Below are 27,938 nucleotides of genomic sequence, written 5' to 3'. Positions count from 1 at the left end.
TGTGCGGGGGGCGCGGGCCCGGCTCCCCCGTGCGCCCCCCCGCCCCGCCCCGCCCCGCCCCGCGCGGCCCCTGCGCGGCAGAGCCGGCGTCCGCCTGGGCACCGGCACCGGCACCGGCTCGGGCACCGGGGAGGTCCGGGCTGGCTGCCCCCGCCCGCGCCGCGCGGCTCGTTCGTCTGGAGCGCGGCCGGGGCCGGGCGGGGGCCGGGCGCGCGCGGGCCGCGGGGCTCAGCTGTGCTGCTGTTCTCTCCGCAGGGACGGCGGCTCCCGGCTGGCGGCGGCGCGCCCCCGGGCCGTGAATGCGACTCGCCCCTCGGCCGCGCCCCCCGCCCGCCCGCCCGCCGGGACGCGGGAGGGGATGCCCCGCGGCGCTGCCATGGCCGTGGGCGCGCTGTCCAGCTCGCTCCTGGTCACCTGCTGCCTGATGGTGGCTCTGTGCAGCCCGAGCATCCCGCTGGAGAAGCTGGCCCAGGCGCCCGCGCAGCCGGGCCAGGAGAAGCGCGAGCACGCGTCTCGGGACGGCCCGGGGCGGGTGGACGAGCTCGGGCGGCCCGCGAGGGACGAGGGCGGCGGCGGCCGCGACTGGAAGAGCAGGGGCGGCCGCGGGCTGGCCGGCCGGGACGCGTGGAGCAGGCAGAAGCAGGCCTGGGCCGCCCAGGGCGCGGGCGCCAAGGCCGGGGACCTGCAGGGCCGGGCGCGCGGGGACACCCCGCAGGGGGAGCCCCCGGCCCCCGCCGCGCAGGACGCCGCCCGCGCCGACCCGGCGCCCACGCCCGAGCCGCCCGAGGAGTACGCGTACCCGGACTACCGCGGCAAGGGCTGCGTGGACGAGAGCGGCTTCGTGTACGCCATCGGGGAGAAGTTCGCGCCGGGCCCCTCGGCCTGCCCCTGCCTGTGCACCGAGGAGGGGCCGCTGTGCGCGCAGCCCGAGTGCCCGCGCCTGCACCCGCGCTGCATCCACGTCGACACGAGCCAGTGCTGCCCGCAGTGCAAGGAGAGGAAGAACTACTGCGAGTTCCGGGGCAGGACCTACCAGACTCTGGAGGAGTTCGTGGTAAGAGGCGAGCGCCCGCCGGCCCACTTTGCACCTCCCAGCGCCGCGGGGCGCGACCCCCCGGGCGCCCCGTGCGCCCCACTTTGAAGAAGAGGCGCACGGCTGTGCCCGCGTCCCCTCGGCTCGATCCCTCTTTGGGTGCAGAGGTAATCTCCAAAGCGGTGTGGCCCATCCGGGTCCGCGGTGACTCCTGGGGCCTTGGGGTCTCCCCCGCGGAGGGGTCTGGTCTGGAGAGGGCGAGGCCCCCCGGCGGGGCGGGGCGGGGCGGGGCGGGGCGGGGCGCGCTGCTCCTGTTGCCGCGGCTGCAAACTCAACCTGTTTCCAAGCGCAGGCCGATTTGCGTGCCATTTGGGATACATCCTTCGGATAATGCCTAATGAAGGAAGACTAGTCACATCAATAAGCCATTTCCCCAGATTAGGGGGTGGGGTGTCATGCACAAGTTCTAAAAAGGAAAAGGAGAGGAAAATGCTTGCTCATGGGCCCCCGGGACGTCGAGGAGGGCAGAGACAGGAGGCCCAGGGGTAGGGTTAGAAATCGTGCAGGTCCAGGTGGGTACCGGGAACACTGTGCAAGGGCGCCCGGGCTCCTGGATGCCCACGCTGTGTGTCGGGCTCTCCTGAGGTTTCCAGGTGCGTGGACTTAGCTAAACCGCGCACCACGCCGCCAAACAGGTTATTACCTAAGATCTCCAGTTGATGGAGAGGAGGAAACCAAGGCACTGAATCTTTACATAATGTGGTGAAGGCGAGGCGGGTGTTGAGAAGCAGACTCATGTGTCGGTCGGGCCAAGCAGTTCAGTTCCACTGTGACACCTTCTCCCCCCACACTCTGTGGGACACACAACCCCCCCGTTCAGCCAGGGGCAGGTTTGCATGGAGGTGCTGGCTGGCACCACTGTGGGCCCCTTGGGGAACTTGACAGCCCTGCCTGTCACTGGCGGGCTGGGCTGAAACGCTCAGCTCCTCTTCCAGGGCCCCCCCCATGGCCGGGCTGGACGTGGCCCGCGGACGTGGCACCTGGGAGGTTTCCTGGGCGGAAGGGGGCAGCGTGCAGGTGCAGCCGCGAAAGCCGAACGGAGAAGGCAGTTGGGAAGGAACCCTGCCTGCTGCTGGAGGCTGCCCAGCGCCCAGCCTCGGAGACCTGCACTTCAGGGTACGCCCAGGATGCGATGGCACCGTGTGGATTTCAGGAATAAATCATCAGGGTTGTAGAGCCAGAAAGCCAGGAAGGCCAGACCTGGAGATAAAGTGGAGACAATGCTGGGATTTAGTCAGGAAACCGGGGTGTCCATCCCGACCTTGCCACTAACCAGCGGAGCGCTTGTCCCCTCCGGGTTCGTGTTCCTGGTCTGCCAGGTGAGGGGCCGCCAGGTGAGCTGAGGCTTGCTGGGGCTCTGGCAGCCTGAGGCCCGGGGCCCACCTCCATGCCCACTGCCTGGGGGTACAGCTGTTCACGGGGGCCCTTTGGAGAAACAAAGAAAAATTGGTGGGGCGACTCCTCCGACCCAGGCCGGGCCTGTGCCATGAGGACGGTGGGAGCGGGCGGCCCGGTGCTCTGGCTGGGGGCCAGCTCAGGCCTCTCGGGGCGCTGGCACAGAGGCAAGGCCAGAGGAGGGCCCTTCTGTGCTGGCCTGCGCAGGACTGTCGCCGTGGGCCTCGCACACAGATCTCTTGAGTTTGAGGCTCGTAAGGAAACCTAGGACGCAGGAGAACACATGCCAGCTGTAGGGTTTTAATTAATGACGTTGATTGTGAGCCCTGGGTGTCGTCGTCCGAGGAATCACTGCATTTTTTATCTGGAAAGCCCAAGCACATCACGAGGTGGCCGTTGCGTCCCCGAGACGGCAGACAGAAGGGAGAGTTCGCACTTCGGCTTCCGGGCTCGGCCGCTGAGCGCGGGGGCCCCCCCGAAACTGCCTTTGCCGGGGGACGAGGGAGCCCTTCCCGGACTCCCCGCTTCCGAAGGGAGGGGCTCAGTGAGGAGACTGTGTTTCAGGCGCTGGACACGGGCGACGTTAGCAACAAAAGGGAGATTGCAAAGATTATGATCTTGGGAAGATTAAGGTACCGGCGAGCCTCTTTTTAGAGCATGAAGAGCATCTTCCATCCTCAGGTGACGCCTCACTTCTAACTTTCATCCAATCACCACCGGCTGCCGGGCTGTGCGTGGGCGAGGGTGTTGCAGAGCTGCTGCAAGCTTTCAATTGTGTGCTTGCTCCTGTGACGCGTGAAGATTTCACGCCTGGACGGTGTGCACCCCGTGCTCCTCTGTTTCTGTTGCTGTCAGGAACATTCTAGGCATTTCCCTAAGTCACTGTGGTTTGGTGCAAGTCATTTCGCGTCCATGTCTTTGTTTCCTCTCATGTACCAGAAGGGCTGTGGCACATTGCTGGGGGTGTCAGAGGGACGAGGGTGCGGGGCCAGCACTGAGCCCCGGGCGTCTTGGGGGTTGCCGTCGCGCAGAATTGCGGGGCTGGGCGGCTGTGTCCACCTGCCTGGTCTGGGGGCGCCGAGCTTTGCAGGGAGCGCCACCATGGTTGCCATGTGCAGAGCAGGGGCGTGGAGAGAGGCTGTGGAGAGGCCTTGCCGTGGGAAAACGCTCTGCTCTTCTCCGAAGATGTAATTGAGGCGAAGCTTGTGGGACCGTGGGGCCCTGCGTGGAAGGCTGTGGACCGTGGCAGGGAGGAGATGGCAAGGCGGCGGGTTCTGGGCCTCTGTCCCTGGGAGGCACCTGTGCTCTCTGCTGGGTGGGGGTCCTGCCGGGGGCTCGGGGGTCACACTGGGCCTCCTTCCCTGGGAGGCACACAGGCACCTGTGCTCTCTGCTGGGGGGGTCTCCTGCTGGGGCTGGGGCTCACCCTGGGCCTCCTTCCCTGGGAGGTACCTGTGCTCTCTGCGGGGGGGGGGGGGGTCCTGCCGGGGGCTGGGGGGTCACTCTGGGCCTCCTTCCGGAAGCCACTAGAACAGTAGATCCTGCCCAGGGCCTGCAAGGCAGGTTTGGCTCCAGGGGGGCCTCCCCCGCACCCCCTCCGTGCCGGGTGCCTCTCCATCTTGGACCCGTGGCTCCCTGCCCAGGTCCAACAGTGAGCTCCGTCTTTTCCTTCCTCTCCGGGCTCCCCGCCCTGTCCCAGCCCCGCTCTGCTCCTCACCACCTGCTTGATCTCAGCCCGGTGTCGGCAGACAACCTCGCTCACTGCTTCCAAGGCGTCCCGTTAGGCTGCTCGTAATAAGATACCCACATTTTTCTGGGGGCATTTGCAACTTAACTTGTATATGCAAACCAAACACCAAGTAACGAAGAGCATATTCCGCGCTGGCTCTCAAATTCTCCCAAGTAGCCTGGTGGTCAGCTTATGCCAGCAGGTATCCGACTTTGAATGAGGAAGCTGGTCTGTGGGTTTATATTTTTGTATAACAATGGTGTTTTCACGTGCTGCCTCCCAGGTCTGTTCACTCGTGGGGCCGCTGTGACAAAGTGCCGCTGACCCGGCGGCTCCAACGGTAGAGACTCATTGATTCCCGGCCCTTGAGGCTGGAGGTCTGAGATCGAGGTGTGGGCCGGGCTGGCTCCTTCCGAGGCCTCTCTCCTGGGCGTGTAGACGGCCGTCTTCTCCCGTGTCCCCACCAGGGCCACCTGTGTCCTCCTCGTAGCCGACGGGGGCCCACCTGTATGGCCTCATTTTGACGTATCTCGTCTCGTGTCTCGAAATACAGTCACGCTCAGAGATACCGGGGGTCAGCACTCGAACGCGGGAATCTGGGAGGGAGGACGCGACCTGGGCTGTAATGCAGCTGTCACGGGTGTCGAGGCCACAGTTGACCACAGATGCAGGAGCCCAGGGAGGCACAAGGAGTGTGGGTGGAGGGGGTCGCGGGGAAGGCTGCAGGGGCAGGTGCGATGGAAGGCTGGGAGGGACTGATGACAAACTGGACGCCGAGAAGCAGAGCCAGCAGCCCGCCCGAGCCCGCTCGGTCCGTGTCTGTCCCATTCTGGGTGCCACGTTAGGGGCTACTCTACTACCTCTGCCCTGGGGTCTGAGCTCTTGGGGGCTCCACGGGGCAGTTTCCAATCCGTCCCGACGGCTACCGGGCAGGCCAGCAGCACACCAAAGCTGGACCCTCCTGTGGAGCCGCAAAGTAACTCATCCCCGTCCTGGGGTGTCTTGACCCCCAGAAGCGGGGTCTGCGGGCTCATTTCAGTGTGCTGTGGGACCCGCTTATATGGCTCTCGCGGCCGGCGGGACACCCGTTTGGTCTCGGCACAGCGGCCCTCGTAGGGAGCAGGAGCTCTGAGGGGCGGTTGTGGCTCGTTGAAGAAAAGGGGGAACTTAATTATGAACGAGCACGGCCTGCTCGACTGTCTTTGAGAGCAAGAGGCCTGTTGGACGGGAGGCAGCTGGCCGGAGACCCACAGGCGCGGGGCCAGGGTGGACCCAGGCTCCCCCAGGGTGCCACTGTCTGCCCCGAGATTCACCCCGCTGCGCAATCTCATTTCCAGAAGTTCAGCGATGAAAAAAATTCTTCCATGAGATTTGGAATCCAAAGCTCCACTGACGGAGATCTCCGTCGTTACCAGGAGGTGCCGACGGGGAGGGAGACCCAGGCGTCGTACTTTTCAGTTTCATGGTCTTTATGTTCTCTTGGCTGATGTCCCCTAACACAGAACAACACTGTTATTATTTACCTTTGCAGAGAACGCGGAGTCCAGCTGTGTGAAGCTGGCGTTCTTAAGCTGGCCCTGATGCTCGTGCTGTGTGCTCCTTCTGAGTTTGTTTTGGTTTCAAGTCAGATTTTCTAAATTCTGGACTTTTCGGTTTCTGCCTTTCTATCCAAAGCCATGTAAATAGGTAACAGTTATTTATTTCTTTATTTTAAGGATTTTTATTTACTTATTTGAGAGAGGGAGAGAGTGCACACACACAGGAGCGGGCGGGAGGTGGGGTGGGGAGGGGCAGGGAGCCCGATGTGGGCCTCGATCCCAGGACCCTGAGATCAGGACCTGAGCTAAAGGCAGACACTTCAACGACAGAGCCCCCCGCCCAGTCGCCCCTAAATGGTAACAGTTATTTTATTTTATTTTATTTTTATTTTATTTTATTATTTTATTTTATTTTTTATTGGTAACAGTTTCTTTTTTTTTTTTTTTTTTTTTTTTTTTAAAGATTTTATTTATTTATTCATGATAGTCACAGAGAGAGAGAGAGGCTCAGAGACACAGGCAGAGGGAGAAGCAGGCTCCGTGCACCGGGAGCCCGACGTGGGATTCGATCCCGGGTCTCCAGGATCGCGCCCTGGGCCAAAGGCAGGCGCCAAACCGCTGCGCCACCCAGGGATCCCGGTAACAGTTTCTTTAAAGGGGGAAGTCCATATGCTTCCTTGGGAACGTTCAAGTGTGGTCAGATGTTAAGCTTTAAGATTCAACGCAGTTAAGTAGGTTGACCAAAGCCACGGAGCCAGTACGTGGGGGGACCGGGGTCTGAGTCCTAGGCTGTTGTACACTGATAATCGTGGGCTTCCAGTGGCACCGTCTTAGGTTCGTGACCAAATGGTGATGAAGTGTCATCTTGTGCGTGACGGAGAGAGTTCTAGGCACGTGAAGAAGGGAAAGCTCCTGCAGGTTCAGAGCACCTGCCTCACATTCGTGTCCGGGAGATGTGGGGTCAGCTTGACCAAGCATTTATCGATGTGGGTTTATGCCCTATTTGAGGCCGCCTAGGACAAAGTAAATACCCGTGTCCTTCAACGTATGCCATCTCGAGTTGGAAGGAGGACAGAAGCGTTTACTTCCAGGAGCTCCCTGAGGGCAAGCGGGGGGAGGATTCCCGTGGGCAGTGGACAGAACAACAGATCTCCAGACGTGGGCGGGACCCCAGGCGTTGTCAGGCCCGCAGCAGGCAGACTGGTGGCCCGAGGCCAGCTCCAGCCCAGGGAGGTGTTCTGCTTGGCTCACCACACGGAAGGCGTCCGTTTGGCTAGTACAGATATTTAACAAATGAGTCGCTCGTGTCTATACCTCGATTGCCAATTTGCTGTCAAAATGGAATGATTCCCAAATGGCAGCCACCTGCCGACGCTGTGCTGGGCTGCTCCCGTGGAAGGGCCCTTGCCCTCCAGCTGACCGCAGCCCACGAGGCGCGATTCACCCTCGGCCCTACGGCCACAGGGCTGTGTAATGCCTCTCTGGTTACGGGGGGGAGAGATGCCCGCTGAGGAGCCCGGGTCCCATGCTAGCATGCCCTGCCCCTTCCGTGTGAGTAGAGTCAGCGTCTTCTAGAACTTCGAGGACAGAGAACTTGCCAGCTAAAGAGCTCTGTGTGAGCCATTTTTCCGTTGTGTCCCTGTGTCCCTGAGCAATTCTCAGACCTCCTTGTGGTACAGAGCGGAGAGTATCCTGATTATCTCTCTGTTTATGAGAAGTAGATGAAATATATGTGAAAGCAATTTGAACCTACACATCTCTGAACAAATTAAAAAAAAAAAAAACAGAAACAAAAAAGCCTGCAGCTAGGTTGGTGTGGTTTCTCGATGTGTCTTGTTGCCTGTGCCATCTCATGGGGATGACTACCCCCTGGCGGGGTGTTTGGTCCCTGGTAAGCCTTCCTGCAGAGGCTTGTCATCAGGGAGGGGCTCTCTGGGGCCTGCCCATAAGTATTTCCTTGGTGAACGGCATCTCTGAATCTGATAAATCCCCCAAAAGAATTTATTCTTGTATGCTTTTTAATTCAAGACATTTTTTTCTTTTTCTGTTTTTTCTTTTTTCTTTTTCTTTTTCTTTTTTTTTTTGGATAAATGTTTGCCAGGCACTGCACAAGGTACTGGAGACATGATGACAAACCTTGGAGTGCCTCCAGTAAACAGGCAGTGACCCCAGAGTGTGTGATATGCTGTGAGGAGCATCATGGGGCTCTGCAGGGTACACAGGTGGAAGCCGCCCATCGAGACTCTCTGGTTGCTGGCTTGTTTTTAAGCGACCGAGCAATCCTGGGGCAGGTTTCTAGGGAAGAGATGAGAGTTTGTCTCGAAGAGAACAACTGAGAGTCTGGGTGGAGGATACGATTTTCCACCCCAGCCTACATACCCTATAGCCATCCTTCGTGGTATGGTTCTGACCACATAGCTGGAAATCCTTTTCTTGCTGCTTCTGTTCCAAGCCTGAGATCCTGCCAGCTGGATTTCACTTCTCATTCTATTTCTGTCGGGCACTGGGGTGCGGCCAGGACATGGAGTGCCTTTCGAATCTGCAGAAAAGGATGATGTCAGGCATCTGCCCATGGCCCTGCAAGTTCTCTCGGAAGCCCTAGGCCCCTGGAAAAGCATAGGGATGGAAAATTAAGATGGCATGTGGCTCTGAGCATTTCCAGAAATGATTTTGCTTTAAACATGATGAGACCACCCCTTGCTTGCCTGGGAATATGTAACAACGATAGCCTGAAAACCTACCACTTACAAAACTCGTGAAATCCCAGATATCATATAAAATACATTTTCTTAAAAGCACAGCTTAAATGGCAAAAAAAAAAAAAAAAAAAAAAAAAAGTAAGAGAAATTAATCCCTGGAAGTAGAATCCAGACAGGAAAGTCAGCCCTGCAGCAGTGGCCACCTGAGAGCATCTCCTGATGCCGGGGGTCCAGGCCGTGGGTACTCAGGGCCAGGCTGGGGCACGTGACAAGCCCAGGGCCCCGAGGAGAGAGCGTCAGGTCAGGATGAGTCGCAGGAGACCGTGCTCCCCTCAAGAGCACGTCCTGCAAAGAAGCAGCAGACTGCCCTGCGTGGGCCTCAGGGCTGAGCCCAGTCGACAGGCTTGCTCTGAACACTTGCTGTCTCCAGGGCACACAGTCTCTTATGAGCATGAAGCCCGTATTCATACTCCCCTGGGTGGCCCCCTCAAAACCCGGGTGGGGTATTTTCATTTAAAGGATCCACTGGTATCTGACAGTAGCCGATGCTCCCAGGAGGAATGCACACTCCACCCGGGCTGCAAAGAATCTCCACAAACAGTGTTCCAAGGAATGTGACAGCACAACGGAAATCACACACGAGGAGGGGCATCATAAGCAGAAGTCCGCTGAGACCAAAGTAGTCCAGTAGGACCCAAATGTGGGGGTATAAATAGGGCTACTTAATGTGCAAAAATATACATGTTGACATAAACTGTACGGGTAAGCATAGTCCGGATACTAGTCAGCTTCATGAAAGAGGTGGGACTTCTACAAAGAGAGGATATGAGAGTCTGGATTAATGCTCAACAGGGGACTCAACAGCACATCAGGTGGTTTACGGGTCAATTCAGCGAACCGGCAGATAGATTTGTAGAGGTCACCCAGGTCAGACAGGGACGCACAGATGGAACATAGGAAGGAGATGTTTGGATCCATGGAGGACACGGAGAGGACATTCAATAAGGATCAGATCAGAATTCTGCAAGAGGTGATAGAGAGAATATGGGAGAAACGAGGGGTTGGTGTCTCAGGCTTTTGGATGGAAAGACTGCTATTTTCTGATTCAAGAATCCCCCCTGAACCTAAAGAAAGAGAAACCAAAAGGTTGTCCGACCCCCTTGCCATGTTATAGTGAGACGGCAAAGCACCCAAGGCAAGAGGTTTTAAGAGCAACCAGAGAGAAAAGACTTGACCTGCAAAAGAGCAGCATCTAGGTGGACGGCTGGCTTCTTGTCAACAGTGGAAAACCCAAATGGTAGAGCATCTTTAAAGGAGCAAAGAGGGAAGAAGAGTTAATCCAATTTCTATATCCAGCAAAACTATCCTTCAGGAAGGAGCCTGAACAAAGATATTTGATTTTTTTTAGAATTATTTTTGTTTAAGATTCCATTTATTTATTTACAGAGTGTGAGTTGGGGAAGGGCAGAGACTCTCAAGCAGACTCAGCACTGAGTGTGGAGCCTTACCCGGGACTCAGTCCCATGACCCCCGAGATCATGACCTGAGCCGAAATCAGGAGTTGGATGCTTAACTGACTGAGCCACCCAGGTGTTCCCGATCAAAGATTTTTTTTTTTAAAGATTTCATTTATTTATTAGAGACACACACACACAGAGATACAGACAGACAGGCAGACAGGCAGAGGGAGAAGCAGGCTCCATGCAGGGAGCCTGACGTGGGACTCGATCTCGGGTCTCCAGGATCATGCCCTGGGCTGAAGGCGGCGCTAAACCGCTGAGCCACTGAGGCAGCCCCTATCAAAGATATTTTTAAACAAAAATAGAGCGCATGCTGTCAAACGAGCATGCAGGGCAGCCTCTGACAACCACCTTCAGCAGTGCGGGTGCTGAATGCCCCACCTGCCTGAGGAGGGGAGTGGTCTCCGGGCTGAATTTTGGGTTGGGCACTTTATTTTTGAACAAACAGGAAATGACCTTTGATAGAACTTAAATGTTCTTGGATAAAGGTTATTATGGGCGGGGTGGGGGGGGCAGCTAGCTCAGCTCTAGGCCCAGTAATGCCACAGGTGAGCGGTTCCAGAGGCCCCTCCTGCTTTCCAGGGCTGTTGGACACAGACGCCACCAAGCTTTTATGGCCTATGGGTCATTGTCCTGACCTTCCTGTGGTAACACGTCCAGGCGACAAGCCCCCCTTGCTTGGCGTGCCATTCCTGTGCTCCACGAGGCAGCTCGGAAGAAAATGGTAATGCCTCTACCCGGATCTGCCGGTGGGTTGGTCCTTCTGGAGGGTCTCTCTGCTTTCCCCGTGGGTTGACGTGCTACACAAACATATTTCCCTCATTCAGCTTTATTTCTTTTTTAAAATATTTTATTTATTTATTCATGAGAGACACAGGGAGTGGCAGAGACACAGGCAGAGGGAGAAGCAGGCTCCATGCGGGGACCCTGAAGCAGGACTCGATCCCAGGACCCCGGGGTCACACCCTGGACCAAAGGCAGATGCTCAACCACTGACCCACCTGGGCGTCCCCCTCATTCAGCTTTAAAAACAATTTCTTATTTATATTTTACTTTCAAACCTCATGTGTCTCTTGAAAAAGTATCTCGGTGTCTCCATAGAGGCTTAAGGCAGATAAAACACACGCTTAGTTTCAGGCGAGCCCAGACTCATTTATTAATCCCCGTCAGGGTGTCAGAAGTGATCACCGTGCTCCTGGTCACACTGTGGCATCCTTGACAGTTATGTTCCGGGGACACGAGCCTTCGGCCAGCGGACGGGCTATCACGGTGGCGTCTCTGTCCCCACGGGAGCAGTGCAGGAGGCCAGCAGTCCCCTGTCTCGTCCCTGCGCACCTGTGCCTTGACCCGCTGGTAGCTTCGCCGTGTCGCACATGCGGACGTGTCAGGGGTGCAGAGGTGGGCAGGGAAAGAAATCCGACAAGGCCACTGCCTTTCCGGGAGCCTGTGCGGAGCAGGACGGGGCAGCCTGAGGGATCAGCTGTGTTCTGATGCCAGCCTCAGCTCAGGTCGCCTCCTGCTGATGGCAGAGTCGCCCTCTGGTCGCTGCGGCCTCCGGGAAGCCAAGTAGGAAAGCACATCTTGCTCCTGGGGGCGGCGGGCGGCTGTCAGGACCACGCGGCTTGTGAGAGAGCCCAGCTTAGAGCCCCGTGGAAGGGACCTCGTTACCTGGAGGGACGGCTGGCGGCGTCCTGTCGTGATTCCAGGAGGTTTGGAAGAGGCCCAGCTCCAGGGAGAAGCACGGGGCCCGCGTGTTAGGCGACAGCGCCCGCTGCCCCGGGCTCCGGCCCTGGTCCAGCACCTTCTGGGTAGTTGGCAGCTCACACTTGCTGAACGGAGCCTCAAGGCAGCCAGACTCTGACCTCAGATGCTGTCCAGACAGGTGTCTGCGGGCCACCTGAACCCTGGGGAGTACGAGCCCTGGGCCTGGGGCCTGGCCAGCTTGGGGGAGAGGAAATGCACCTATTCCTTGGCCACTTTGATTCCTCTCCGCGAAGATGCGCCTTATTACTGTCCTCTCAAATGAGGGATGCCGCAGCTGAGCGGCATGGCTTAGTTTTCTTCTGGGGTCTGTGTGCGCACCTGTGAGGACGACGTCGGCCTCTTGTGTCCCGTGCGTTGTTTCCCTTCTAGTGCGTCGCAGTCCCCACCCCTCCCTACTAGGCACCTGTTGTTCACCAGCTTGTTTCCTTACCCTGTAGGCCCCTGAAAAAAAAAAAAATCTAAATTTGTGACCCTTGCGAGAGCCAATCCCCCATCACACCCTCACATCCACCTTTGAAAAGCCTCGTCTTTGGATCATTTTAGTCATTTGTATATTAAGGGAGGGGCCGGGGTCTCCGCTTCTTTCTCTCGGGGGTTTACTCGGCTCTCACCCTTCACTCCAATTCTGAAACAAGAGACTTTAAAATGAGGAAGTCTGGCTTCCGGAACATTTCTCGCAGGGCTGTCGTCCACGGGGTGTGACCCCGGGGTGGGGGGGGGCACTGCCCTGTGGGCCATGTGTCCCCTCTGCTCAGGGCTCGGGTAGGAATCTGTGCATGAGCCGGGCGTCTGCTAAGGGAGCTGCACCCTCTGCTGCCGGGTCGGGCGGCCGGGGCCGTGAGCGGGGGGCCAGGGTGCGGGCTGGGGCTGGCCCTTGGGAGCACGCACATGCCTCCACCGCACACGCTCACAGACACTTGCTTCTCCCCGTGGGGGAGGCCGGGAGCCCTACCCCGAGGTGCCAGCGGACCTGCTTCATTGGCGGCCGGGAGGTGGCCGCCCTCTCCCCGCGTCCTCCCGTGGGCAGTGCTCCCGCGGGGGCCCCAGCCTCCTGACCTCGGCTCCTAGTGTCCCCGCCCCCCCAACGCCGTCCCTCTGAGAACGAAGGCTTGGCCTGGGAGTCCTGGGGGGATGCCAGCCACGCAGCCCAGAGCGGGAGGCTGGCGTGGTCCGACTGCGTCCCGGGGCTGCATCTGGAGCCCAGGAGGAGTGGCCTCCTCGCCGTTGTCCTGACCCCGCAGCGGGTGCCCCGAGCACAGCGCACTGTCCACACTGCCAGCCCGGCCCCTCCTGGGTCAGCTTCCGGGGGACGGTTCTTAATTAAGTCCCTTGGTGTGCACGTCCGTCTCTGACAGAAAGCGGAAGGACAAAGAGAACAAAACAATGCAATCCTCCTTCCCGACGGGCGCGGGAGGCAGAGGCTTCCTAGGGCTGCGGGGCCGGGGCGGGTGTTGGAGGCGGGAGGGTGGCCTGGCAGGAGCCGCATTCCCCTCGGGCCCGGGAGGCAGGTGCGGAGGGGCGTGCGGGAGGCCTGGCCCTGAGGCTGGGGGCGCCCTGGGGGCTCCTCTGTGGTCCCTCAGGTGGGGGCGGGACAGGGCCCTGCGGTGCCGCCGCCGCCTTCGTGACATGGCTCCAGGGGAGGAAACTGGCTGGGCCCTGGGGACGGGCTGAGAATCGGTGACAGCGCGGTCCCCCCACTCCCCAGCTTCCTGCAGGGGCAGGGGGGAGGCTGGGAGAGGCGGCCGGCTGGTGCCTTCCTGGGACTGCCCCGGGGGTAGGGGGGTGGCCTCACCGGGTCCCTGTCCAGGCTGCCGTGCACGTGTTCCTGGCGACGCTCAGACTCCTGGGTGTGTTTTGCTCCAGAAACAAACAAACAAAAAAGGTACAGAAACCCCCACCTGAAGGGCAGCGCCCGCAGTCCTCTCGGGCTCCCAGGTCGCAGGGCTCCTGCAGCAGCGGTCCCACCTGAGACTTCCCTGTGGGCAGTGGGAGCCCGGAGCTCGGGCGCCAGCTCAGCCGCTGGAAAGGACGCCTCTGCCATCTGGTGACCAGAACGCAACTATGACTCGTGGGCCGGCTGCCTGTCATCCCCACCCGGAGCCACCCGGCCGTCTGCCCGCGCCCCAGGCACCTCGTGGCCCCTTCACCAGGGTCAGGATGTGCAGGTGGGGCCCAGGTGCAGGGGCGGGGGAGGGACGCCCCGTAGCTTTGGGACGATTGCCCTGGCCTGTGGCCCCCGCATCTGCCGACGGGCGAGACCATGGCCCTTGGAGCTCTTGGGAGTCTCATGGTTTGGGGTAGTTACTCGGCATTGCAGGATTCCTCCCTGCTTGAGGACGTCTCTCACCTCCTTCGTTCCTCCGCAGACCGTGCCGGGGGCTCACGCCGCCATAGGGTGTTGGGGAGGGTGGCTCGGCCCCCGGAGAGGGGCCCTGGCAGGTGCGGGGCTCCCGTGGGGCTGAGGCCGCGTGTGGGTGCTGTGCCCCCCAGGGCTGCGGCCGGGGCCTCCCTGCAGGGGAGCTTGGGGCGTCTGTGCCGCCCTGACCCCCCAGGACCCCCTGGCCCCTCGCCCTCCCCCCTGCGCTGTCCCCGCCGTCCTTGGCCATCGTCCCTCCCTTTCCGATCAGAGGCCACAGCTTTGCCTCGCAGGTTCTGACCACGCACGAGCTGAGTCCGCTCCGGCCACTCTTGCCCTTCGTCAGCGTCTCATTGACGCGTCCTCGTCCTACCCGGGCCGAGCACCGTGCCGCACAGTGACCTGTCCGCTCCTGACCGCGGGGCTGCGGGACCCCTCAGGGCAGGGGGGCCGTGGGGTCGCACAGATGTGGGGGGCCGGCGTCGGGACCTGGGGAGGCTGGTCCTGCAGTCGCCGTCCTAGGACCTGTGTGTCCGTCGTCACCAACCCACAGGCCGCGCACCGTCTGCTGGCTCAGCGAGCGAGTCTGGGTCCCCAGCCACTCGGACGGAGCAAGAGGGTTAGGAGCGGAGGCAGGAGGGGCTCGGTGTGACCTCTGACCCCACCTGGGGACTGCTCCGGCTGCTCCCGCAGGGTCTGGGGGCCCTGCCTCCCCACGTCGGGCAGGCGCCGCGTCTCTGGTGCACCCGGCTCACCCGCTCTCGCCCCATCCCTCCGGGGACAGGCCTTCTGTTCCGCGTGTGGATGACACGTGGCCCCTGCCCGCGGAGAGGCTCGTCTGTGTCCCCCCGCCCGGGTGTGGGCACCCCGCGTGGCCCCCCTGTTTCCCAGGTGCTGAGCGACCCTCCTGCAGCCGAGCCGTCCATCACCTTTCCAGGGTTTTCCGTCGTAGGTGGTGAGCCGGGCTCACTCCGTGACCACCCCCGTGTGACTGATGCGCGGTCTCGGCTTTGAGTCATCCCGAATCCGGCGGCTGCTGCCCTGGTGCTTGGGAGCCCCGAGCTCCTGGGCCTCCGGGGAGGGGGGGGAGGGAGCGGCCGCCCAATGCCAGGCCCTACTCCGTTCTCAGGTTTGTCTCACTTCACGGCATTGCCGACCCCGGTAGTTTGGGGGTCACGAAGGGAACAGCTCTGCTGATGGCAGACACAGAGCCGGGGACAAGTCTAGCTGACGGGGAGCCCCGTGCTCTCAGCCCCTCTTCTGCTGCTTCTCTCTGGGCTGACACCCGCCCCATCTCCCCGCATGCTCCAGCATTTTGGGGACGGTCTGCCTCCCATGTGCCTGCCCCTAGGGAAGCCTCTGCCTCCAGCCTGGGATGGCTTGCTGGCCACCAGGAGCCACCAGGAACCACCAGGAACCTCCAGGAACCACCAGGAACCTCCAGGAGCCACCAGGAGCCACCAGGAGCCACCAGGAACCACCAGGAACTTCCAGGAGCCACCAGGAGCCTCCAAGAGCCACCACGTCGGGAGCCACTGGGGTTTCGCGGCCGCTCCTCCGGGAAGCGTGGTACAAAGTTCCAGACTGGACTCTAGCAACGGTGACAGGATTCGGGGGACCCGCGGCGTGGTGCACCTGTCCCGCGGCCCTGTCTGGCAGCACACACCCAGAGAGAGGCCGAAGCTGTCGAAGCTGCACTTGGGGGACGTGGGTGGCTGACTGGCCAGCGGACGAGCGAACGCGGTGGGCGGGAAAGACGCAGTCTCAGTCTCCCCGGGGGGACGGGACTTGGGACACGCAAGACCAGGCTTCCTCGTGGTCACGGCGACTGAGATCCCAGCTATGATGTCGCACGAGGCGCGCTTCCCGCCGGCCGACGCCTGTCGACAACCCAGCTGGCTGATGTAAAACATACGAGACGAGGTCCAAGAGATGAGGTCCAAGGGGCGCACGTCGGCCTCTTTAGGACCGTCCCACCCGCCTGTGCCCCTCTGCCATCGACATCCTCACTGATGGCGTCCAGGCACTTGATTCAAGCAACACCCTCCGAGTGGGCGTCCCTGCACACAGAAGAGCCGCTCCCCTCGAGGCTGGGGCGCCTGTGCCCACGCGGCTGGTTGGAAATAGGTGCGACCTGGATCTCCCGGCCCTACTGCTGGCGTCCGGGCTGCGGACACAAGCACCTGACCGGGAGGCCGTGTGGCCGGGGCGCCAGCTCCGTGCCTCTCCCAGGGCCCGCGGCGGCTGCCCGGCTCGCGCACCCGCCCCAATTCCCGCCCGCGCTCCTCCTTCCTTCCAGAAACAGGGCGGGAGCGGGACTCGCCCGTCTGACTTCGGGCCCGGGGTGGGCGCAGGGCTACCGCGGAGCCGGCCGTGCGCGTCCACCTGGTCCCTGCTCTGCCTCCCTCCGGCCCGCGGTGCAGACGCTCCCTCCACGCCCGGGGGTTCCTGGAGGCCGTGCGTGCAAATCCTGTCCATCCGCACTCGGGGCTGCGCCCGGAGGATGGCAGGGTGTGTGTCGCACGCCGTGCTGCACACGCTGGACGAGCCGCTTTGCCAGCAAGGGGCACTGTGGTGTCGAGGTTAGGTCACCGCTGGCCACGCGTCTGTCGGGGAGAGGACAGCTTTGGAAGCAGAGGCAGGGGGCCAGTCTGTCGGCAGAGAGGCGCCCGGAAGTTGGCGCGGCCGGTCCCAGAGGTGGAGGTGGGGACGCGGCAGGAAGCGGGACACGGGACACGGCGATGGCGGGAGGCCTTGCGGAGCTCAGGCTGCTGGGGGAGGACCACGCGGCCTCAGGCCTCCCACGCAGACACAGCGGCCAAGTCCTCCCCCCGCGCCACATGGGCACATGGCGTTGGGGTGGCAGCGTCGGGGGCTCATAGCTCTGCAGGCTTCCCGCCCCGGTGCTGCGTGTGGCCTGGGGGGCATCAGGGGTGACGGGCTCCACGGGGGACCGTGCCACAGGTGCGCCGCGGGAGGCTTCCCAGAGGGGATGCGCTCGGGCTGAGCGTCAAGTGCAGAGGGTCCAGCCGATGCTGAGCCCTCCCTGGGCGACGGGACAGCACACGTGGCGGCGGAGTGCAAAGCCCGTGTCCGCGTGGAGCCGTGCTTGGCTCGCATGGGGCCGGCCGGGCTTTGGTCGGCTGCATTGTCGCCGGCCGGGTGGGTGGCCCGGGGCCCAGCAGGAGGTCTGTGCCGTGGGCTGGGGGCCCCCGCAGGCCCGCAGGGGTCCGGTAAGTGAGTGGATTCCCGGGATCTGTGACTAGATCGGGGAGCTCGGCTCAGAGGGGACCCTTCCCTGGTGGGTCGGCGGCGCCCACGTGTCCTCCGAGGGGATGGGGGTCTGGCCGCCTGTGTGGGCCACTGGGCTCAGCGTGGGGCTCAGCGGGGCCGGACCCCTGTGCGAGGGCGGAGCTGGGCCGGTGGCCGGAGGTGAGGTCGGAGCATGATGCATGCGCACCTGGGATGGTCCTGCCTCTGAGCTTCAACTCATGTGTAGGATTCATTTATTTGAGAGACGGAGGGAGGGAGGGAGGGAGGGAGGGAGGGAGGGAGGGTCGGAGGGAGACAGGGAATCCCGGACTCCGCGAACAGCGAGGGGCCACAGGGCTCGACCCTGCGCCCCTGAGGCCATGACCTGAGCCAAACCCTGCTCAGCCGTTGGAGCCCTGAGCCACCTGCCGCCCCCCCACCCCCCTGCCACTTCATGGTCTTGAGACATCGATGTCCGAGCCGTTGGGGCAGGATTCCTACACGTTCTGCGGCAGCAAAACTCCCCAGGGACCTTGATAGGGTTGCAGAGCCTCCAGGGAAAGAGGCTCAGGCCGGGGCACCGTCGGGCCTGTGTGTGCTGCAGGCGGGAGGGGCGCCGGGACGCGTGTGCCCAGGCCTGTCCTCCCAGGTGCCCTGCCCCGCGTGGGGCTGTGGGCTGAGGTCCACTCTGTCGCACGGCCCGGCGTCTGCGTCCTTTGGGGCCTGTGGTCGCCCCTTCGTGGCTTGTCCTGGAGCCCCCCTGGGGACACAGCTGGAGGCCTGGCCGCCCCTTCCTTCAAGGCCCCACGAGCTTCCCGCGTCCCCACAGGGCAGCCTGGGCCATGGCGCCGGCCTGTGCCCCTCTCTAGGACAGACCCCAGCGATTCCGGGCCCCCTTGTTCCTCTAGGACGACCGTCCCCTCCAGCTGGGCTGTCCTCGCCCAACCCAGGGCCCCCATGGGGCTCTGACGCACCAGGAACCCCGCCTTCTACCTGCACAGCCTTTCCCTGTGGTGCCTGCTACCTAGTCCACCTTGCGGGGGGAGGGGGGCATTGCGGGGGGGCGGGTGCAGAGGCCCTGCCAGGAGCAGGGGAGCCCGCAGTGCCCACTGCCCTCCTGGGAACCACAGCCCCACTGCAGCCAGACAGACGGGCGTCCGCTCCCCAGGCCCCTCGGTCTCCCTCACACCCGGGCACACACTTGCTCACACGCTCACTCACACACACCGCCCTCGCACTTGGCGCTCACTCGCAGCTCGGCCAGCTACAGGCCAGAGCTGGACCATGGCCCTGAATCCTGCCCAGGTGATCTCCAGCCCCCCGAAGCAGCCAGGGGGTGGGGGGGTGGAGGGGGTGCAGGTCTGAATTCTCCTTTCTGCGGGCAGGGGCGGCGGGCGGAGCTGGCAGTGGCCCACCTGGGAGGGCATGGGGCTCGACCAATGGGGCAGTGGCTGCAGCGCAGTGGCAGCCTGGGAGAGGCCTGGGTCACCCAGGTCACCCAGCAGGAGGGAGCCCCGAGGTGCTTGGTGGGGCCACACCTACATTCCCTTCCGGGGGCAGCCTCCTCAGGAAGCGTGGACCTGAGGCTGTCCTGGGATGGCCTCAACAGGGACCTCCTTCCTCACCCTGCCCCCACTCTGCTCTGCCGTCCACCTCTGTGGGGGGGGGGGCACCTGGGGGGGGTGGAGACCTGTGTGCACCAGGCGGGGGGGGGGGCGGGGGGGGCTATGAGCACCAGGCTGGGGGGGGCTATGAGCACCAGGCTGGAGGGGGCTGTGTGCATTGGGCCAGCAGCCAGTGACACGCAGCCCCCCGCTCGGCCTGGGGCTGGAACCTGTTTGACGTTGTAACACACCTGGGCGTCCGCAGGCGGTCGGGGGGGGGGGGGGGGGGGACGCGGTGGGGGGAGGGGCACACGGAGTCTGACCCCGCCTCTGTTACAGGTGTCTCCGTGCGAGCGCTGCCGCTGCGAGGCCAGCGGGGAGGTGCTGTGCACAGTGTCCGCCTGTCCGCAGACGGAGTGCGTGGACCCTGTGTACGAGCCGGACCAGTGCTGCCCCATCTGCAAGAACGGTAGGCCCGGCGCCCCAAAGCCCCAGAGCCACCCCTTGTCGTCCCCCACCGCCCCCAGACCCCGTGGGGGCCTCACGCCTTCCCCCGAACCCCCCTACCCTCCAGGGCCGTGCCCTCCCCCCATATCCTTCATCTGCTGCCCCCTCCCCCCGTGGGGCCACCCCCTGCAGTCCCCTCACTCAGGTTGGCTGCCTGCTTCCTGGGGGAGGAGGGGTGTCTGCGTGGGAGGGCTTGAACCCCTGTCTACCAGCCTCACATGCACCCCACGTGGCCATCAGAGCTGTCCCCAGGACGGCGTGCTCCCCGCGGGTGTCAGCCCGTGTCCCTGATCTGTCAAGGAGTGCGTTGGGGAGAAATTCAGTTTCCAGAGTGCGGAGAGTCACTTATTTTAATTTAACTTTGTTTGCTCTTTGCAAAGCAGTTTCTCTCTTTCCAAGACAAATCAAACTTGCCGGTTGGGCTCATTTACTTTTCATTACTAAGTGAATTAAACTTGGGACGTAATTGAATATTTTTCATAAGTAAATCAGGCAGGAGGAGAACCCCTCTGCAGCGAGAGCCCGTGGCAGAGCAAAAGCCTCAAGGATGTCCTTGATCACCGCTGGCTCGGGGAGAGCACTGCCTCATCCTGGACACTGGGAGTTGCCTTGTGCGTGGAAGTGCCGAGTGCCACGTGAGCCTTCAGGGGTTTGAGTCCCTGCGAGCAGGACGGGGTGTCTGTCGCTCTGGGGCCCGGCGCTAGGACTCGAGGTCAAAGCTGCAGATTGGCTCCCGACAATGCAAGCAATTCCCCAGCCCGAGCAGATGGGAGAGGGGTGGCCGTGTCCCCAGGTGGCTAGCTCGTCGCCGTGGGGTCGCGGGGCCCCTGCGATCGGGCTGTGAAGGTGGCGGGTGATGAAACAAGGCTGTTGGTGCCTGAGAGGAGCCTGAGCTCTGCAGTCAGGCCATTGGAAGCCGGGGGGCCGCAGAGGCCCTGGTGCACACAGATGCTGGGGGCTGCAGCTGCGGGGCCCAGGGGGCCGGAGGCTGTGGATGCCCTGCAGGGGGTACATGCAGATGCTGGGGTTTAAGGGGGTTGGGGGAGCCACAGAGGCCCTGCAGGGGTGCATGCAGATGCCAGGGGCTGCGGGGGCCGGGGGCCATGGATGCCCTGCAGGGGGTACATAGATGCTGGGGGCCGGGGGGTGCCCTTCAGGGGTGCACACAGATGCCAGGGGCTGCGGGGATCACAGGGGCCGGGGGGCCGGGAGTCGTGGATGCCCTCCAGGGGTAGGGGTACATGCAGATGCCAGGGTCAGGGGGTACCCTTCAAGGATACACGCAGATGCCAGAGTTTGCCACAAGCACAGACAGAGGAGGGAGCGCAAGCTTCTGTGAAAGAAGGACGGTCCAGGAGGAACAGGCTCGGGGGCTCGGCCTGCACAGCGCTCTGACCCTAAGGGGACAGTGTGAAAGGGTGGGGAGTGCACCCCGTGGTGTTGGCCGCGTGGACTGTGCCGAGTGTGAGGAAGGGAGCACAGGCTTCGCTTTTTACAACTCGGGTCTCACCCCCGGTGTGCAGAGCGAGGGGCCTGCGGGTGCCGGTGGGCCCCTGAGGTCCGGGCGGCGCGTGTCCAGGCTGCGGTTCCTGCTCGGAGGCAGGGGCGTGCACTGCACAAGTAACCTGGCGGGGAGTCCGCGCTGTTTCATGAGTGGCTTACCTGGGGGTGCTCAAATATTCGGTTTCTTAAGAATCCAAGATAGCGTGTGTCTCTCTGGCCAAGCGCGGTAGGAAACAAAGTTTGGGCATTAAAGAGGGAGTCTGGGCGTTTCCAAAAGATGGAAGATGCGATGTCAGCCTCTGAGGAGGTCCTAATCCTTGGAACTTGGCAAAGGTTTCACACCCACAGAGAAGCTGGACCGCCCGGACGGTGCCCGGTGTGTGCCCTGCACTGCAGTTACCTTTCAAGACCCTTTTGCCATTTTTCTTCATCTCTAGGGTCCCTGTCCTTGTCCCCGCTCCTCCCCGTCTCTGGGTATAACCCAGCGCCCTCAGTACATTTACTTCGTCGCTCTTTCCCTTCATACACCCTGGAGACCTTCCGTTTACACCACCCCTCGCACGAAGCCTACACGGTGCATTTCCAGATTTTTCTTTGTAGCTGTTTGCTCTTAGGATTTACCCCAGTTAAGGCACAAGAGTCAGTGAACGATGTTTAGAAATCGTGTGAAAAAAAAAAAAAGAAATCGCGTGGATTAATTCTTTTTTCTCATCCCCATGACGTTGGTTTTATAAGTGAAAGTTTGCGCCTCTTGATCCCCTTCACCTGTTCCTCCCAGCCCCACCCCTTCCCCTTGGCGGTCACCAGTTGCTGGTTTGTTCCTGAATTAACCCCTAATTGGTATGCGCATGTTAAAGTTTCAAGGATTCTCACTTTGAGAGACGGCTGGGGATGGAAAGAGGCAGGATTCCGGGATGGCATATAAGAGATTCTTAGAAGGAGCTTAAATATGTTTCTTAAAACCAGATTCAAGAAGGATTACAGATTATAGGATTTGTATGGAAAGGCCTGATCCAATTATGTCAAAACATCAACAACTTCTTATTTGCAGGAGTACCAAGTAGAAAGAAGTTTAAATGTGCCCAATGGTATAAACACTAATGAGTTTTAGCATATTCACCAGATGCAACGGGGCTTTCTGCCGGCCACAGATAGCATTCTGACCCCGACAGGGTGGATGGCGTTGGGATTCTTACCAAAAGGTTGGCTTGAAAAAATGAATTTCTATTGAACGTGAATGCCCTGTAATAATTAACTGAGTTTAGCGACTCATTTATGGTAGTCCATCCCACCACCCGCACACGGAAAACAATGTTTTCGTAAGAAAATATTACACGTGGACTCACAGATTATAAGACATCAAAATCAATGCCTTACACAAAATGAAATGGGTGGATATTTAGTCTGGGTAGACTACGAAGGTTGAAATCCTGATCTCAGGAAACAGGCCTTTTCTCTGCATCCTCTAGTGTCTTGACCTGTAGCATGAAATCCTTCCTTCTCCCGACGGAGGGAGAATTGGAGATTGGTTGCCAGCTGCCAACGTCAACATTCAAAAGTTTGAATCCAAGAATGCATGAGATATAAATAAATGATCACAACTCAAGTACGACTTAATATATTCACTTTGGTGACTTGTATAGTTCAGTCCCCCAGGGATTTTCTTTTGATAAAATGGCTTGTGTGGCGCTGCTTTTTTTCTTCTTCTTCTTCTTCTTTTTCCAAGTGATACAAACAGCAAATGTGATTTATATGGATTTTTCAAGATTTCGTGTTTGCTCTGGCGACAGGTGTGCTCGCAGGGGGGTTCCCAGCACTCATCCCACCCAAGCCCCTTAGTCTCAGGACACTTGTGACGTGAGAGATCAGGAGACTGTGCTCTGCACCTGGGCACGCTCTTCCTTCGTGCATGCAAGCAGGGCACGGCCTTGACTCTGTTGGGATCAGCTCTGGTTCTCTAAAGGGGAAGAGCACACCCAAGGGGGCATGAGGCATTTCGAGAGCACCAAGGCCCTGAGTTTGAAGATTGTACATGTGCAGTGTCTCTGCCACGAACAATACAGTTGACCCTTGAACAACATGGGTTTAAACCATGTGTGGGTCCACTTATATGCAGATTTTTTTCCCAATAAAGACAGGACAGTTCTATAAATGTCTTTTCACTTCCTCATGAATTTCTTAACATTTCCTCTTCTCTAGCTTACTTTCTTGTAAGAGTACAGAAAATAACACATACAGCATACAAAATACGTTAATCAATTCTTTGTGTTATTGGTAAGACTCCTGGTCAACCCTAGGCTGTGAGTAGTTAAGTTTTGGGAAGTCAGAAGTTATACACAGATTTTTGACCGCACAGCAGTCAGTACCAGAAACTCCTACACTGTTCCAGGGTCGACTAGTTACTTGCAGCTTTATTTCCACAAGAAAATAAATATGGCTTTTGGGGAAGGAAATGAAAACTTTTATTAAAAGTTTTTAAGAAAAATATTTTATTTTATTTTTATTTTTAAAAGATTTTATTTATTTACTCATGAGAGACAGAGAGAGAGAGAGGCAGAGACACAGGCAGAGGGAGAAACAGGCTCCATTCAGTGAGCCTGATGTGGGACTCGAACCTGGGACCCCAGGACCACACCCAGGACCGCTGAAGGCTGCGCTAAATCGCTGAGCCACCTGGGCTGCCCAAAAAATATTTTATTTTTAAGAAAAATACTGAGACTTCAAAGCACTAGGAGCCTTCCATGAAAAACACATGAGAAACAAAGACTAAGAATTTGGGTTTTCTGTTTTTTGTTGTTGTTCTCTCATGTATTTCAAGTGGGATAAGATCATAATTAAACCACATGTGGTGAGTTGGACAGTACTGAGTGGTGTGTGTGCATGTGCGTATGTGTGTGAGAGAGAGAAGGAGAGAAATTCCTATCAAGGTCCTTCTCACAAGGAAAAACCTACTCTCATTTGACCTCATCATTGAATCTTTCCAAAATCTTTACCAAAGAAATAGTACCAATCTTATGGAAATGCTCAGATGACATGATTTTCTCCATTAAAAATATGAAGAAAACTACAAATATCAGAATTAACCCTTAATACAAAGTTGTTGTACAAGGTCAATATGCAAAAATTAGCCATGTCTCTATACACCAGCAACCAATAGAATGACTTCAAAACTAATCTTTAAAATAGCATCATACACATTAAATATTGTACCGTGTTCATAATTGGGAGACTCAATAATGTGAAAATTGTCAGTCTGTCTCAAAGGAAACTCTTGGTTCAGCACGATTTCAGTAAAAATGAAACCCAATGATTTTTGGGTATGTGTGTGGATGTTAATATTAACATTGATGTTAATAATTAATAATAAATAAATAAATAAATAGCATTAATATTAATATCCAAAATAATTGTAAAATCCACATGGAAATATAAAAGTTAAAGGCTAGCCAGGAAAACAACATAGCTGGAAAATGTATGCTACAAAAGTAATGAATATACTGTGATACAGTCTTGAAGATAAAACGATTGATCACTGAGAGAAGAATGGAATCAGAAAGGACCCAGACATAAGGGTCACTAGATGTACAGCTAAGCTGGTCCTGCAGTGTGGTGGAGAAGGGGTGTCTTTCCAGTAAATGGTGCCCGTTTGATTGGATACGAGGTGTAAGATACCTTGCCTTCTACCTCACACTGTACAAAAAAATCAATTCCAGATAGGATTTAAATATGAAGGTTAAAATAATAATGCTTTTAGAGGAAAACATAGGAGACCATTTTTATGATTTTCAGTAGGCAAAGATTAACTTAAAAGGACACTAAGAACATTAACCATGATGAAAGGAATTGATAAATTAGACTTTGTTAAAATTAAGAACCTCTGTTCATCAAACATTTTTTTTTAAGCCAGCAGGGCAAAGCAAACCATATATTTGGGGAAAAATGCAGTACATATATCTGATAAAGAACCAAACAACCCCAACACATTAAAGCAAAGTTTAGAGATAAAAAAGAAAGAAAAATGTGATGAGGATTCCCAATGCTCTTTTGACCTCAGTGTCCTTCTTCTCTTTATTGATCAGAGAGACAGGTATTCTCACTGAGTTTTGAGCACTGCCACTCCCCACTCCTTCCACAACATAGCACTGGTATGACAGGGCCTATTCTTGGTGCAAAGACATGAGTGGGGGAAGAAAAAATTAGATTTCTTATTTCTTATTTTGGTGAAATTAAATCAGTATTACTCTAAAGGATATTGTGATAAATTGAGATGCATGTTAAAATTCTTAGAATGGTAATTAAAATCAACAAAGGAATTAAACATGGCACGCTAAAATTATTTATCTGACTTTAAAAAGGCAGTCAGGGAGGAACAAGATAAAAGGCCAGAAAACATGCGGAAAACAAATGAAAAACGTCTGGGTGCTTAATAACAAAGCCCCAAAATACATGAAGTAAAAATTGACACAGTTCAAAGGAGAAATAGGAACTTTGAATAACTATAGTTAGAAATTTCAACAAACATTCAATAATTCAAAGAGAAATTAGAAAATTACCAAGGATATAGAAGACTTGAATGACTCTCAACTAACTTGACCTGACGTATGTGTAGAAAATGGCGCCCAGCCACTGAAGAATTCCTTACAAGGAAGGGTGGACGGTCTCTGGTGTAGACCATTTGTCAGGACATAAAACAAGTCTTCACATATTAACATAAAGGACAATCACATAAAATATATTCTTTAATCATGACAGGATTCAACAGAATTGGGATCCCTGGGTGGCTCAGCGGTTTAGCGCTGCCTTCAGCCCAGGGCATGATCCTGGAGACCCGGGATCAAGTCCCACGTCGAGCTCCCGGCATAGAGCCTGCTTCTCCCTCTGCCTAACTCTCTGCCTCTCTCTCTCTCTCTGTCTCTCATGAATAAATAAATAAATAAAATCTTTAAAAAAAGGATTCAACAGAATTAAATTAAACAAGCACTATAAACAAAAATCTTGTGAAACTAAATAAAAACGTACTATATGTCTGAATATTGAGAATATGTGTCCACATAAAGATGTGTATGGAAATGCTCATAGCAGTATTATCCATAATAGCTAAAAAAAAAAGAAAAGAAGAAAGAAAGAAAGAAAGAAAGAAAGAAAGAAAGAAAGAAAGAAAGAAAAGAAAGAAAAAAGAAAGAAGAAAGAAAATGGAAATAACCCAATGCCCAAGGACTGGTAAATGGATCAACAACGTGAGGTATACGTACATAATGAGATACCGTTTACCAGTAAAAAATGAGTAATGGGATGTGCTACAACAGAACGGCCCTCAAAATCATCGCTGAATGAAAGAAGCCGATCACAAAAGCCGACCTGCTGTAGGAGTCTATTTTTGTGGAAGGTCTAGAGTAGGCAAATTTACATATAACAGAGAAAGTCTGTCACTAGAGGCCTAGGCCTGGGGTCGAAGAGGGAGGTTTCCCTGCGAATGGACGTGAGGGGATTTATTGAGGTGACGGAATGTTTATAAATTGGGTGGTTAAATATATTTACTAAAATTATTAAACTATATACTTAAAATGGGTAAGTTTTATGGTATTTAAAATATCTCAATTATGCTGCCAGAAGTATTGACAGTCTCTTAAAAAGATAGACAAAGTTGGGGCGCCTGGGGGCTCAGTTGGTGAAGCATCTGACTTCGGCTCAGGTCGTGATCTCAGGGTCCTGGGATTGAGCCCCGCGTTGGACTCCATGCTCAGCGGAGGAGTCTGCTTCTCCTTCTCCCTCTGCCCCCACTTCCTGCTCATGATCTCTCTCAAATAAATAAATAATTTTTTTTAAAAAAAAAGAAAAAGTGTAACTTTTGTAATTTGCCTCGACTCACTCCCGAGGCTACGCTAAGTACGCGCCCTTTCATCGTCCCTCGGAGACCGCCTTTTCAAATCCTGGTCTGGGGCCTTTGATAACTATGGGCTCTTCTAATGAAGCCTGTTGAAGCTGAGCCCCTGCTGGGTGTTGGGCCCCTGCTGGGTGTTGGGCCCCTGCTGGGTGTTGAGCCCCTGCTGGGTGTTGGGCCCCTGCTGGGTGTTGGGCCCCTGCTGGGTGTTGAGCCCCTGCTGGGTGTATACTGTCGTTGACGTTCAAGAGCTAGAGGGTGGTAAAGAATAGCAGACGTACAATCCCAGCCGAGGTGGACGGCTTCTCCCAGACTGGCCGTGCTCCGGCTCCCCTGTGCTAGCACCGACGTCCGGCTCCCCACACGTACCCCGTCTGGTTATCCTTTGCTTGCATTGTAGATACCTGTCCTCCTTCCAGTGCTCACTTCTCCTAGTCATTCTAGACTCTTCCTCTTCATGACTGAACTCCCCAGAACCTGGGGCCGCCAGTACCAGGAGAACGGGGGCCGCGAGGTGCCTGCAGGCCTCAGGCAGGTAGATATTGTGCTCTTGTGGCAGCCCAGACCCCAGGATGCAACTTGCACCCACCTGAACCCTGGTGAGCCTCAGAATTGCTTCTAGGGCTTATCCAAACACAACCCTGCTGCGCACCCCTGCCAGAGCTCCTGACCTAGAAGGTTTGGGGCCTGAGAATTTGTATTTTTTAAAAGGAAACTTTATGCCCAACATGCAGCTTGAATTCTACCCAGAGATCAAAAGTCTCACGCTCCTGCTTTGGTTGCTCCTGGGGTGGGGAGCCCCCCTGGAGAACCATCGATTTCAGGCAGGCACTTTCTCACTCTGTCCTCCTGGTCAAGTGTAAGAAGAGAAGGACACGGAGGAGCTGTGAGGCTTTACACATGCATGACATCATCCAGAAGTTTGGATGCATTTCCTTTTTTTTTAGAAAGGTTTTATTTATTTATTTGAGAGGTGGGGAAAGAGAGCAAAGAGAGAGGGAGAATCAGACTCCCACTGAGCAGGGAATCTGATGCAGGACTCGATCCCAGGACCCTGAGATCATGACCTGAGCCAAAAGCAGACACTTAACCCACTGA

General features: G+C 57.3%; 1 protein-coding gene across 1 annotated transcript in view; it reads left to right on the top strand.

The window, feature by feature from the left end:
• The first annotated feature begins 337 nt into the window (after positions 1–337).
• Positions 338–27,938, top strand: part of VWC2 (von Willebrand factor C domain containing 2) — a 94,513-nt gene continuing 66,912 nt past the window's right edge. Inside the window, exons 1-2 of the mRNA XM_072791772.1 lie at positions 338–1,054; positions 19,289–19,418. Of these exons, the coding sequence (XP_072647873.1) occupies positions 359–1,054; positions 19,289–19,418 (826 nt within the window). The 5' untranslated portion in view covers positions 338–358. The remainder of the gene's footprint in view (positions 1,055–19,288; positions 19,419–27,938) is intronic.

The sequence above is a fragment of the Canis lupus genome, chromosome 21 (assembly GCF_048164855.1).
Source record: "Canis lupus baileyi chromosome 21, mCanLup2.hap1, whole genome shotgun sequence".
Classification (NCBI taxonomy): domain Eukaryota; kingdom Metazoa; phylum Chordata; class Mammalia; order Carnivora; family Canidae; genus Canis; species Canis lupus.
The sequence above is the reverse complement of the archived record's forward strand: the minus strand, read 5'-3'. Positions and strand labels throughout refer to the sequence as shown.